The sequence below is a fragment of the Miniopterus natalensis genome, chromosome X (assembly GCF_054644295.1).
Source record: "Miniopterus natalensis isolate mMinNat1 chromosome X, mMinNat1.hap1, whole genome shotgun sequence".
Classification (NCBI taxonomy): Eukaryota; Metazoa; Chordata; class Mammalia; order Chiroptera; family Miniopteridae; genus Miniopterus; species Miniopterus natalensis.
The window spans coordinates 56561767-56576661 of record NC_142103.1 but is presented as its reverse complement, the minus strand read 5'-3'; the positions used below and the strand labels follow the sequence as shown (position 1 = coordinate 56576661).

Sequence of the window (14895 nt, the reverse complement as noted above, 5' to 3'; positions counted from 1 at the left end):
TATTGCATATATTAAAAATGTATTTCCATTAATATCTCTCTCTCCTCCTCTCTCTCTGTCTCTGTGTCTGTCTCTCTCTCTCCAAGTAAGTGGTAAAAAGAAAGGTACTATGAGCTAAGGGAGGAAGGCCCTGGGCCTCTGAGATTAACAGAAGCTTCTCATAGGCAGCCACTTTGGAACTGGGCCTCAGCAAGCTCATTTCTATTGTTCTAGCAGCTCGAGCAGTCTTTTTAAAAAATATATGAATTAATTATGTATTATAATAATTGCAACAATACATTTAGCCTCATATTGACTGTAATGTAAATACACATATCAAATTATTTAAAATCATGTTTTATGAGGTAATTTGAATGGCTTTAAAAGATTAGAATATAGCTTATATTTAGTTTGAAAGTTGGGTGCTTTAATGCTATGAAAATGAATCTTTATGTAATGTTTCAAAAGCTACAATTCCAACATACTTAGTCTTTGTCAGATCAGCATTATAATAACTTCAAGAGGTGAACACTGATATTTTATAGATTTATATACTTACTTATCCTTAAGTACTCTTACTAAGAGTCTAAGTCTTGTTCACCATCTCTCCAGAAACGAGTATCTGCCTGTTCGCAGCCATTCCCTAAGTTTCTCAAAACAGTGCATTTAATATAATTTCATCTTGCCTGGCCGGGAGTGGCTCAGCGGTTAAGCGTTGACCTAGGATCCAGGCGGTCGGGGTTCGATTCCCGGTCAGGGCACATGCCGGGGTTGGAGGCTCCATCCCCAGTCGGGGGCGTGCAGGAGGCTGCTGATCAATGACGACTCTCATCATTGATGTTTCTATCTCTCTCTCCCTCTCCTTTCCTCTCTCTGAAATCAATAAAGATATATTTATATCTATATATAATTTCATCTTTTCTCTCTCTCTGTTTGCTTTCTTTTACTGTCTATTGTCTGTCAAGCAATCTTTTTAATATGCAAATTTTATCAGACTACTCTTTGGTTTAAAACTCTCTGATGGGTTTCTTACCTGCAGGATCAAGCCCAGCCTCCACCAATTGGCACAGGAGGCCCTTTGTGATCTGGTCCCTGTTATTTTACTTCCTGCCACTCAGGAATATATATCTCAACTTTTTGTTGTGGAAATTTAAAAGCACACAAAGGCAGAGAGAACAGTATATTCAATCTCCATGTGTCCATCAAACCAACAACAATGATGAACATTTTTCAAATTTTGTTTCATTTATCTCCACCCACCACCTGCTGCGACACAAATACATATTTCCCTCTCTGGAGTACTTTAAAATAAACTTCAATTATATTATTTTACCTGTAAATACTTATCTTTGTATCTCTAAGTGATGAGGACTTAAATATATAACTACCATGCAGTTATAGTACTTGGAATTATCAATAATTTCTTCTAAAAATATTTTTATTGAATTTATTAGGGTTACATTGGTTAATAAAATTATATAGATTTCAAGTGCACAGTTCTATAATACATCCTCTGTATATTGTATTGTGTGTTCACTGCCCAAGGTCCAGTCTCCTTTCATCACCATTTAATCCCCTTTTACCCTCTCCTACCTCCCCCTCTCCCTTTCCCTCTGGTAACCACTATGCTGTTGTCTGTGCCTATGAGGTTTTTGTTTGTTGTTTTTTAAATCCCTTCACCTATTTCAATAATTTCTTAACATCACTTAGCCCTTGTCCAAATTTCCCTTATTGTGTTAAAAATATCTTTTTACAGTTGGTTTGCTTGAATATTATCTAATATTCTGTTCCAGCAACACTGAACTGCTTGTCACTTTCCTAAATTTCATGTACCTTTGCTTGGAATGCCTGCCCCTTCCACTTGGCCCAAAATCAGCTTGAGTGTGATTGCCTGCTTGTAGCCTTCTTGACTGCCCCAGTCTAAATGGCCTGTCCCTCCTCTGTGTCCCATAATACCCAGGATATAAGGCATTGCTTTGTCTTAGTACATATAGTTCCACCATTCTATAGGTATGTATTGAGAATTACAGGTGCTAAGTACCACGCCAGGCACGAGGAATACTGCAAGCAAACTGCCAAAACTCCCATACTCCTACTGTGTGTGTGTGTGTGTGTAGAAATCAATAAAACATGAATAAGATAATGATAAACGGTATAAAAATAAGTGATATTTGGAATCGAGAGGGCAGGGTAGCTACTTTTAGATGGGGTGGCCAGGGTATTTTACTGAGGTAGTGACATTGGGGCTGAGACCTGAATGAGAAGGAGTCAGTGTGGGGAAGATCTGGGCATTCCAGGCAGAAGGACTTACACGTACAGAAACCCTAAAGTGAAGGGTCCCTGTCTTAGCAGGCTCTACTTATGTCTCTCTTTACCTCTACATCTGTATATCTCATCCTTTTGGGGATCATGAAAACCCCTTTGAATGTTGAGAATCTGATAATAGCTCTGGCTCCTTGCTCCAGAAGAATGTACAAATGCAGTCACATGAATTTGCATACCAGTTCTCTAGTTCCTGAAGCCAGGGAATCTCAGAAGGATTCCCTGCCTGGACTGGGTTCACATTTACTGCAGGAACAATGTCTAATACTGATATCTAATAGTGCCTTTCTTCATTATCTCTTTGATCCCCTTGAAATTACCCAATGAGGTAAGTACAGGTATTATCGCCATTTGATAGATGAGACTAAGGCTCAGAGAGAGTGGGTTACTTGGCCAACATCACATAGCTAGTGAGTGACAGGGAGGAAACTTAAACTCAGGCAGTCTGAGGCTGAAGTGCCTAGACTGTATGCATGCCAAGGTTCTGCTAGTCAGTTTGGGGACTTGTTCTTGGCAAAGGCAGGGGAGGAGGAGCTGCTGGAAATTTCTGTGTAGGGGTTTAGAGATGTCAAAACCTGCTTGGTCTAGAAGACCGTTTGCTTTCCTTCTTTCTCTTTCTCTTCCTTGTCCTCCTCTTCTTTCTCCTTCTTCCTTTTTTGTGGAATGACAATGTTTGATTTTCTTTTAAAGAAGTTTTTCTGCCTTGAAAGAGTCTTATAAGTATAGAATTGGAAATATACTGTTTTCTCTGTGACAGCTCACAGTGAATGCAGTAGAGGCAGGTCAACTTCCCCAAAGGGAAACTGGCTTGGAATTTTCCTGTTGGCTTTAAAAAATTATTTATTTACCTTTTTTGGACCAGGTAATACAATCGCATGGTTCAAAAATCAAAAGGTACAAAAAGGAATATAGTGCAAATCTTCCTTGCTCCCCTGCCACCTGCCACCTGGTTCCCTTGCCTGTAGGCAACTGAGGTGTCCCAGTTTCTTGTGTCTCTTTCCAAAGATGTTTTAAGCAAATATATATATATGTGTGTGTGTGTGTGTATTTAATTTTATTTTATTAACCCTTGAGTTGCAGACACAACCTAAACTTCACCCTCTCTTTCTGTCTCTCTGGTCCCCATTCAGGCCTTGGAGATAGTGGAGGCCAAGGGTCTCCTGGGAGCTTTGGGCTTTCCTCAGAAGTTGGCCTTTCCAGGCCCATTTTCATGGCAGCCCCTCCTGCACACACTACTTTAGACTCTTTTCAAAGTCCTTCCATCTGTGCTAATTTATCAGGCATTCACAATAGCCCATGAAGTGCAAGAATTATTTGCCTCATTTTATGGGCAAGGAAACAGACCCAGAAAGGTCGAATAACTTGCTGAAAAGCACACAACTAATTAATGTTGTCGTGTGGTGAGGTCCTGGGAGCAGTGTGTGGCTTTGTCCAGCTTGGAATTTGGAAGTAATAAGAAAGTTGTTTACTCCAAAGTCACAGTTTAAAAATATTTTAGTGGCACTAGTGTGGGGCAGTGGAAAAAGTAAGGGAACTCAAAGTTCCAGCTGGGTTTGCTTCCTGGCTCTGCTACTTAAAACTTGGCAAGTTACTTCACAGTGTGCAGCCTTAGTTTGCTAATCTATGAAGTGGGGATGATAATACTCACCCAGCAGGGTGGATAGTGACCTAGTATAAATAAAAGCGATTTGTAAAATGGGGCATATTCTAATGCTTGCTTTGTATTATTATTATGGTTATTGTGGTTGGTCCTTGCTGGCACAAAGACAGCTGTTTCCTGAAAGGAAGACAGGCTAACACTGGGTACAAAGTTGCTCTGCCCTCTAACCTCCTTATCTAAAAAGACTCTCTGGCCCAGTGAATTGGAAATCAGGAACCATCCAGCCTGACTTCTTTTCCTTGCCAGCTCAGAAACATCTGGGTGGTTAGAACTGCCCCAGGGTGTGAGCACACACTCTTTTCCTCAGTGGGTGTCTTGAATTCACCTTGATCTGTAACTTTATAATAGGAAAAATTTATTTTTCCTATTATCAAACTAGACTATTTTTACTAGAGAAATTTTGGAAAATATTGAAAAGTAAAAAGAACAAAAATGAAATCATCCTTTTACCTTCTTCCCTCACAGAAGCCCACCTTAGTCAGTACTTTGCTGTTTTCCTTTCAGTCTTTTTTCTCCTAGGTACTTATGATATCGCTTAGCAGAGAAATTCTTTTTCATTTGTTGGTTTTTGTTGTTGTTGTTGTTAATCCTCACCCGAGGATATTTGTTCCATTAATTTTTTTAGAGAGTGGAAGGGAGAGGGAGAGACAGAGAGAGAAACATTGATGTGAGTGAGACACATCTATTGGTTGCCAGGGAATCAAATCTGCAACCAAGGTACATATCCTTGACCTGAATCAAACCGAGACCCTTCAGTCCTCAGGCTGACTCTCTAACCACTGAGCCAAACCAGCTAGGGCAATTCTTTGTTTGTTTGTTGTTGTTTTTTTTTTTTTTTTTACAGCTTTAGTGAGGTATAATTGATGTACCAAGAGCTGCACATATTTCAAGTGTACAATTTGATGAGTTTAGAATTGAGCAGGGCAACTTTTTTTTTTTTGACTATATATTGATTTCAGAGAGAGGAAGGGAGTGGGGTGGGGAGAGAGAGAGAGAAACATCAATGATGAGAGTCATTGATCGGCTGCCTCCTGCATGCTCCCTACTGGGGATCGAACCAACAATCCCAGCATGTGCCCTGACCAGGAATCGAACTGCAGTCTCCTGGATCGTAGGCCAATGCTCAACCTCTGAGCCTTACTGGTCTGGCTCCATTAATTTTGAGAGAAAGAGGAAGGGAGAGAGAGAGAAATAAAAACATCAATGTGAAAGAGACACATCGATTGGAGCTGGGGAACAAATCTGCAACCCAAGTACGTACCCTTGACTGGGAATCAAACCTGTGACTCTTCGGTGTGGAAGCTGACACTACCGCTGAGCAATTTAATTTTTAAAAATTTTAAATTATTCTTAGTTCTATCTCTGGGATTTTTTAGCCTATATTTTTTCCAATAAGAATCTAATGACAAGGAGTCCTAAAGGCCAATGAGGTAGTGTCCTCTCCTAAGAATGGTCCAGTCTCTGGGAGGCCTTGCTCTCCAACGCTGGAGCCAGAGCTGGGGATCTCTGCAGTGCCAGCTGTGGTGAGGAGAAGGTGGCACTGGCTGCCCAGAGGGAAAGGGCTCCTTGTTACTCAGGTCCATTCCCTTGAAAGGAAAACGGAACACTAGTTATTCACCACTTTACCAGGTAGATGCCCCTCAGGGCTGAGGTCTTCATAGGAATTTGGGTGATGACTCTGGGGATGGGTCCCCTATAAAGCACTGAGATGACAAACCTTGCTGGGTGGTTTCTTGCAGGCTGGGAATTCAGAGTTCTCTTTTCCCTTTCTTGGCCTTCCCCCACCTCCATCTGTCCCATTCAGTGATACCCCCTCTTCTATTCTGTAATCCCCCTTCTTTCTGGTATGTCAAACTGCCCTTAAACTGAGAGTATATAATTAGAATAGTGGGCATTTGAAGTGACTGGTATTCCTAGTCAACCAGGAACCCCGATGCTCTTTAATAAAAGCTTGGCTATTCCCATTCCAGGACATATTCAAGGCTTTTCCCACTGTCTTCAGTAGAATGCCTCCCCCTGGCCACCCTGTCAGAGGCCTGGAGAAATACAACTCACCCTACAAGGCCCGACTTAAATATCATCCCCTTTTAACCTCTCTGGGATGTTCTCTCAGTGCTCTCACCGCTTTGGGTTCAGGATGGTAACAGGGCATGAAACATATTGGGATCTGGTTCTTTTCCTCCTCCTTCACCTTGTCTGGGAGTTTCTAGATGGCCAGGATAGGGCTGTGCCCTTTTCTCCTATCCCAGTCCAAGTAGCTGGAGTTTCATTAAATATTTGGAGAGCCAAGTTTCAACATCACAACGTTTCTCTCTCTCTCTCATTACCCACATCCTAATTTTGCCATCTTGCCTTCTTCTTGAGTTTATAGTAACACCAACGCATCACACCTGTAACCCATCTTCATCAAGTGTTCTGATTGTCTACATTTGATGGGGAAGTATGCTCTCTATTCATCAAAATGCCCCTCTTCAATCTGACATGCCACCTGCCCTTCCCATCCCCGAGTCGTGCCCCAGGCAGGGGTATCTCCTCACTGGGTGCCAGCAAGGCCCTCTCCATGGTTGCAGTGCCTGTATTCCTGCGAGCCCTAGATGGGCCTTAGCGCAGGACAGAGCTTGGTCTTTTGTCCCCAGGACTTAGTGGGGACACACTAGTTCCTTAGTGGGGTCCAGCACTCAGAGTCAGCTTCCTAGGCTGGACCAGAGCAGAACATGGAAACAGCAGGGTTATTCATGACATTTCAGGGAGAGGAAATGTTTAGAGCTGTGTGCGCTGTCAGCCATACTTTATAATGAGGACAATGGGACAAAGAGGTAGGTTTTCAAAGATTTTATTAAAAACAAAATAGAGCAATAATCCTAAAAACAGCAGAGGTGGATTTCTTCCTACCTCCCAATCTATCATTCCCCTTCACCAAGGCGCTACCTGGATGGTCCTGAGGCCCAAACCCTAACTCTCAGGTCCCCCTTACCCAACAAACTGCTTACTAAACTTTCATGCTTTCTTCCAGCTTCTGATATGTCTCCTTTAAGAAAATAAAAATACCCCCTCCCCAACTTGCTTAAAAATAATTTTCAAAGATTAAAAACGGCCTTTGTGTGTTTTTTAAAAAATAAACACTTTAAATGTTGGAAATCTCACTCTTGCTCTAGGCCTAGTTGAGCCTCTGGGGTGCTTGCCTGCCTCACCCCAGGAGGCCAGCTGCCACTTGGTGCCCCTTGGAAATTTTCAGGAAGTAATTTCTTCCAAATTTCCCCTGCAGTCACAAATTCCACACACTGCTCGCATAAACACGCTGTCTTCATTATAGGCACTGCTCTTCAGCTCTGGAAACCTGATCTCTTTTTGTCAACTAGACCACATGCTTCAGATTCCCTGCAAACAGGAGAGAAAACAAAATTCAAATTCAGGTAACATATGTCAGTTACACCTCGATAAAGCTGTTTTAAAAAAGCCCTTGTATGTTAGGACTTGCTCTCTTGCTGTTTTTGGGAACCCAGAGACTCCAACGTATGAACCAGCAAACCCAGGCTAGCTTGTTGGATGGCAGGAGACATGCTGCCCAGTTACTCCAGCAACCATCAGTCACCCATCAGACATGTGAGTGAGGCCTTTGACAGCCAACAGACTGCAGTGCTGGGTTTCCCCAGCACAAACCAGCAGAAGAACTGCCTAGCTGAGCCCAGCCCAATTGCCAATCTACAGTCATGAGCTAAACAAGTGATTTAAGATACACACACACACACACGCAACACTATTCAGAATTTACACTTCACTAACTGCATCAAATCTTTTCCCACTCCCAGTCTTTCTGCCCCACTTAGCAGGGAACAGCCCTCCTAGTATTTTCTCTTGTGGACATCTGTGAAATATGAATTTAGGGCTTTTCCCCTGCCCTCAGACCTCAGTTTTTGAGGGACAAGTGACCACTTAAAATCCTATAGGACTGGAAAGATTGCTCACTTGGTCCTTTTTTTCCTCTCCCAATCAAAGTGTTCTATTTTATTTAGGAAAACCTTTCTTTTTTAAAATTTATCTTTATTGTTGAAAGTATTACAGATGTCCTCTTTTTACCTCTGTTGACCTTTTCTTCCTTGAACCCCCCCCCCCCCCCAGTCATTTGGTCCTTCTGCATTGTTTTCCTTGCCCCATTTCCCCAAGCAGAAACACTGGGCTCCAACCACCACAGACCATTTCTCCTCTAAAACAGGAAGAATGCCCCATAAGGGTAGGGACCTGGGCTGTCTTCCTTTTGGTTGATCTCCAAAATCTAACATAGTGCCTCACACAAAGTATGTACTCAATAAATGACTGCATAAATGGATGAATGAAAGAAAGGAAGGAAGGACAGAAAAAACAAATTAGCACTCATTACCTATCTGGTTTTAATTTTAAATGAACATACAGTACAATTGACTTTTTTTGTATGTTTAGTTCTATGATTTTTAACACATGTATAGATTCATGACACAGAACAGCTCCAGCAACCTCCAAAATTCCCTGTGCTATCCTTTTGCAGTTTATCCTCCCCCATCCTTACTACCTGGCAACCATTGACCTATTCTTTATCCCTATAAGTGCTGTCCTTTGGAGAATGTCATATAAAGAATCAAACAGTATGTAACCTCTTAACACTGGCTTCTTGCACGCAGCATGATGCCTTCAAGTTTCATGAAAACATTTTGGTATGTCAATAGTTCATTCTTTTTTATTTGGATACTTAACTTTTTAATTTTTAAAATTATTATAGATCTACAGGAAGTTACAAAAAAGAAGTACCGAGAGGTACCCTTCATAAAGTTTCTTCAAGTGGCAAAATCTTACATAATTATTATTTAATATCAAAACTAAAAATTTAACATTGGCACTAGTAACAGACCTTAGTCAAATTTTACCAGTTCTCCATGTACTCGTTTGTGTGTGTGTGTGCATAAGTGTATATAGTTCTACGCAATTTTATCACATGTACATGTCACCTCCACCAGAAAGAGATTCGGAATATTCCATCGCTACAAAGATCTCCCTTGTACTACCTTGTTACAGTATCCCCCTCACCAAACCAGCTCCATAATTTTGTTATTTCAAGAATGTTATATAAATGGAATCATACAGTATACAACTTTTTGAGATTGGCTTTTTCACTCAGCATACTGCCCTTAAGATCCATCCAAGTTGTGTGCATTAAGTTTGTTCCTTTTTATTGCATAGTAGCATTCCATACTATGGATATAGCACAATTTAACCACTCAGCCATTGAAAGACATCTGGGTTGCTTCCAGTTTTGGGCTGTCACACATAAAGCTACTATGAACATTCATGTACAAGTTTTTGTGTGAACACGGTTTTCATTTCTCTGGGATAAATGGCCAAGAGTGCAGTTGCTGGGTCATATGGTTGTTGCATGTTTAGTTTTATAAGAAACTGCCAAACTGTTTTCCAGAGTGGCTGTCATTTTGCATTCCCACCAGCAAAGTATGAGTGATCTACTTTCTCACCAGTCCTGTCAGCATTTGGTAGTGTCACTACTTTTTATTTTGAGCATTCTGATAGGTGTGTAGGGATCTCTTGTTGTGGTCTCAGTCTGCATTTTTCTAATGGCAAATGATGTTGAACATCTTTTCATGTGCTGATTTGCTGTTTGTACCATCTCTTTAAGCCTTTTGATAATTGGATTTTTTTTACTGTTGAGTTTGGAGAGTTCTTTATATATTCTAGATACAAATCTGTAGTTTGATATATGATTTGCAAATATTTTATCTCAGTATGTAACTTGTCTTTTTATTCCCGTAACTCTTGTAAAGCAAAAGTAAATTTTGGGGGTCATGCTTTTGGTATTTTAAACCCTTAACCTCAAAATCTCTGGCTGATTCTTCATCCCTTAGTTCAAGCCCCCTCCACATCTTAGGAGTCACCCAGCCTAACCTCAAGATGTCTCTCAAATCTGTCTTCTCCTTTCTGTTCCACTGTCTACACAGTAGTTGTATATCTCATCACTGAGGTTACTGCAACCGCCTCTTAACTGGTGTTCCCACCTCTGGAGCTGTTCCCCACCCAATTTCATAGCTGTGACCACATGCCTCCCCTGCTTCCAAAAACCTCCACAAAACTTTAGCAGTTTCCAACTACCTATGAGTGAAGTCCAACACCTTAGTTTAACTGTGCCTTACCCACACTTTCCTATCTCCATGTGGGCCTTTGCTTATGTTGTTGCCTCTGCTGAGGAAAACCTACAGGGGATCCTGGTGCTGAAGCTAGGGTCTTTCCATCTGTGAGTATAGCCAGAGAGTGATGAATGAGTAGATGCATGGATAAACAAAATTCCATGTCCAAGTGTTCTAGCAACACATGTTTACAGAAAGGAAAGGTGGGTGCTGTATTTTCTGCTGCTCTGTCTCACTCTCCAGTTACATTTGGAGGCAATTAAGAAAAGTAACAGAAATAATTTCCACCAAAAGTTGATGATGAGCAATATTGAGTTTGGTTAACAATACAAATGCAAGCTTAAATAATACCCATTGTTTTCCCCTCACATCTAGCTTTTCCAGCAGTGGGTGGCAGCCTGAGAAAATTCTAAAGGCCAGCATGTCTGGGGCCTGGAGAGACACAGTGTATAGATCAGAGGGGGTAAACTCAAATGCCTAGAGGCCAATAATGTACTATATGTGAGTAAAGCAGATTGAGGGCAAGATATATGAAGCCCTCTTGATCTGTTTTTTCTTTTTCCTACTTTGCATCATGACATGAGTATAAGAAATAGTTCCCCTTTTTCTTAACTCTATTACAAAAGAAAAAGAAAAACAAAACAGTACAAGTGAGATGATAAATGGAAACTCACACTTGGCCTAGAGTAAGAGATGCAAAAGGGAGTGGTGGGGTCTGTGGTAAATGGGAAGGTACATGCTCACAAAGGGGGCAGTTGCTACTTAGCTCTAGCCATTCATGACTGCAGGAATGTGGGCCCAGATCTTTCCACTTTCCAAGAGATGTCAGAAATTCACATTTTAATGTAGGGTTGCCACGCTGTTAAATGTGGACAACTGGTTCAAATTTTAAAAGAATTTTGTGTGGGACATCAGTATGTAAGGTGAAACAAAACAATTTTGGGGGCAAGATGTGGCTCGTGGGCCCCCAGTTCGTGATCTCTGGGAAAGTTCTGACTTACATCTATGGCACCCCATTTCACTCTCAAATATCCTGGTTTGGATAATAAATTATATCATTACCTTATCTCTGATGTTTAAGAAGGAGGACTGAATCGGGACTTAGGAGGCCTGAGTTCTACTGATTGATCAACTGACTAGCCCATTTGTTCATTCATTTATTCAATAAACTTTTATGGAGCAGAATCTTTGCTAGGTACTAGGTGCTGGCGAACACTCTCTTTAATCTTTAATAGATTTAGTCTCTTAATTTCTTTAATAGACTTTATTTTTAGAGCAGTTTTAGGCTTACAGAAAAACTGGGCAGAATATTACAGAGAACTCTTGTATCCCTCCCCTGGAAGGCAGTTTCTCCTATTATTAACATTCTGCATTAGTGTGGTACATTTGTTACAGTTGATGAATGAATACTGATATTTTATTATTAAGTGAAGTCCATAGTTTACATTAGGATTAACTCTTAGTGTTGTACAATTCTATGAGTTTTGACAAGTGTATAATGTTATGTATTCACCATTACAGTATCATACAGAATAGTTTTACTGCCATAAAAGCCTGTGCTCCATCTATTTATCTGTGTCTTTTCCTTCTCCCAAAGTCCTGGCAATCACTGATCTTTTTACTGTCTCTCTAATTCTGCATTTTCCAGGATGTCATATGGTTGGAGTCTTTTCACACTGGCTTCCTTCACTTAGCAATACTCATTTAAGTTTCCTCCACATCTTTTTGTAGCTTGATAGCTCATTTCTTTTTAGCTCTGAAAAATATTCCATTGTCTGGATGTACCAGTTTGTTTAGACATTTACCTAGAGAGAGAGACATTGATGTGAGAGAGACACATCTATTGGTTGCTTCCTGCACCCACCCTGACTGGGGCCAGGGATTGAGCCTGCAACCAAGGTGCATGCCCTCAGCCAGAATCCAACCTGGGATTTTTCAGTCTGTGGCCGACTCTCCAACCACTGAGCGAAACTGGTTAGGGCTCCTTGGGCTTTTTTTTCTTCATGACATTGATTAGGGGTCATTCTCATTTTCTCCTTCATTTACAACCTCCCTTTCAATCCATTGGCAACTCCTGTGAATTCTACCTCCACAGTACATTCCAAATCCACCAACTTCTGCCATCCTTCACTGCTATAACTTTCACTCTATTCTAGTCACATGGGGCACCTTTGTGTTGCTGGAACACATGAGTCATTTTTCCTTCTTAGGGCTTGCTATTCCTTCTACCTGGAATACTCTGACCCTGGATATTCCCATTACTTTAAAAAAAAAAAATGTTTTCATTGATTTTAGAGAGAGAAAAAGAGGGGGGAGGAGAGAGAGAAGGATCAGCTGCCTCCTGCACGCCCCCTACTGGAGATCGAGCCCGCAACCCGGGCATGTGCCCTGACTGGGAATCGAACCCGTGACATTTTAGTGCATGGGACGATGCTCAACCACTGAGCAACACCAGCCAGGGCTGGATATTCCCATTTCTTACTCTTCTCATCATTCAGGTCTCAATTCAATAGTCACCTCTGAGAGGATTTATGACCACCAAATCTAAGCAGCCATCCCCACTAACACATTTTCTGTCACATCATCTTATTTTATTTTCTTCAATGCACTTACACACTGGAAACAACTTGTGTGTTTATTTGCTTGTTGTCTGTCTCCCGTCACAAGCTCTATGGAATCAGGGACCTTGTCTGTCTTGTTCATCACTCTATTGTTAGCACCCTCAACAGTGTCTGGCACATAATAGGGATTAAATAAATATACATTGAAGGAATGAACATCTGTAGGATTTTGGGGCTGCTGATAAAGCACTTTTCTATTCAGTCCACAGAAGCTTAAAACTTGGTCATTGCTCTTACGGTCTGTATAAATGTGGTTGAGGTGAGCCAACATATGTTTGTTTTTTGTTTTTGTTTTTTTAATTTTATTTTTGTTTAAAATATTACAGATGACCCTTTTTCTCCCCAATGACCTGTTCCACCCTGTCCCATCCCCTTCCCCAGTCCCTCTCCCCACCATTGTCTGTGTCCTTGAGTTGTGCATACATGCATACAAATTCTTTGGTTACTCTCTCCCTCTCTACCCATCCCTCCGCCCTCCTCCATCCCTCTGACATTTGTCAGTCTCATCTATGCTTCCATGTCATTGAATCTATTCTGTTCATTGTTTAAGTTCTTTAGATTCCACGTATAAGTGAGATCATGTGATGACTGTCTTTTGCTGCCTGGCTTATTTCACTTAGCATAATTTTCTCCAGTTCCATCCATACTGTCCCAAAGGGTATGAGATTCTTCTTCTTTACAGCTGCATAGTATTCCATGGTGTAAATGTCCCACAGCTTTTCTATCCACTCATCTACTGATGGGCATTTGGGCTGTTTCCAGATCTTAGCTATTGCAAACTGTGCTGCTATGAACATTGGGGTACATATAGTCTTTCTGATTAATGTTTCTGGTTTCTTAGGACACATTCCTAGGAGTGGAATCACTGGGTCAAAAGACAGCTCCATTTTTAATTTTTTGAGGAACCTCCATACTGTTTGAGGTGAGCCAACATATGCTTACAAAAGGAGCACCCATATCACCAGGCTAAGTGGCAAATTAATTTTGAAAACAGTCAGTGTCATAGCAGTTTGGAGGAATGCTGGAGGTGACTCCAGAACACTTGGAGGCTAGGTGGCAACATAGAGGAACAGAGAAATGAATTTAGAACTGATGAAAAGTGTTTTTAAAGCTTCCATCACATGAGTACCTCTTGCAGAAATGTCATCATATCTACTTAACATCTGTATTAACAGCAACAATATTTTTCTTTATATCAACTCACTTTAAAGTTTTTAATACCTATTTGGCCTCATCTGTCCTAAATCATCATCATCATGGCCACCACCACCACCACCATCATCATCAGATTTGATGTGCATTTTAAAACATACATTAAAATGAAACATGTCTTGGTGTCGCCTTAAATTGTCTCTCATACAGAGAGGTACATGAGGCACATTTTTTGGGAAAAAAAAAAATCACTGTAGGGATTGTTCTTGGATACCTGGTGGCCAGGCTCTGCCACCATCAGCCTCTATAGCCTCTAGTATCTGAGAATCTTGGATGGTATACAACACCCATCTCCCATTATCCAGTGCCCTCAGCCCAATCTGGTCCCCATCTCTGTTCATTCATTTCACAAGCCTTTACTACTGATGTCTACAATGGGCTAGGCCCTGTGCCGGGTTTTGGGGTCACAGAGGAGAATAAGTCACAGTTTTGCCCTCAAGGAGCTCTCAGTCTTGTGAGGAAGGTGTATATGGAGACAAATACATCATAGTCCTTAGCAACAAGGCAATAAAATACCAGTTCATACAGAGTGCCAGGGGCATACAAAGAGAGGGTTTGGAAGGCTTTACAGAGGAGGTGACATCTTGAAGAGCAAAGTGGGAGAGCATGTTTTGGAACAGAGCAGGATGTATAAAGGCAACTGCAGACTTTTTGTGGCCAGAGCACAGGATGGGGGGGGGGGGAAGCTGGAGAGGTAGCTAGAGGCCAGAACATCAAGGGCCTAGAAGGCCATGGTCTTATCCCAGAGGTCATGGAAAGCCTCTGAATGAATTTTTTAAGATGAAGAAGAGGTCTATCTAGTGTGATCTAGGGCTAGAGCAAGTTTCACAGCTGCTGCCCCATCACAGCCAGGCTTGAGAGTCTCACGCTCTACCTGGGAATGATGGCAGAACAAAATATTTCTATGAGGCATGTGTTAATATGGATGGCTGATTTA

The 14895-nt window shown here is 41.3% G+C and overlaps 1 protein-coding gene across 1 annotated transcript in view; it reads right to left on the bottom strand.

The window, feature by feature from the left end:
- Positions 1-6785: 6785 nt before the first annotated feature.
- Positions 6786-14895, bottom strand: part of LOC148090501 (histone deacetylase 8-like) — a 183154-nt gene continuing 175044 nt past the window's right edge. The window contains exon 5 of the mRNA XM_087813368.1: positions 6786-7339. Within this exon, the coding sequence (XP_087669494.1) occupies positions 7317-7339 (23 nt within the window). The 3' untranslated portion in view covers positions 6786-7316. The remainder of the gene's footprint in view (positions 7340-14895) is intronic.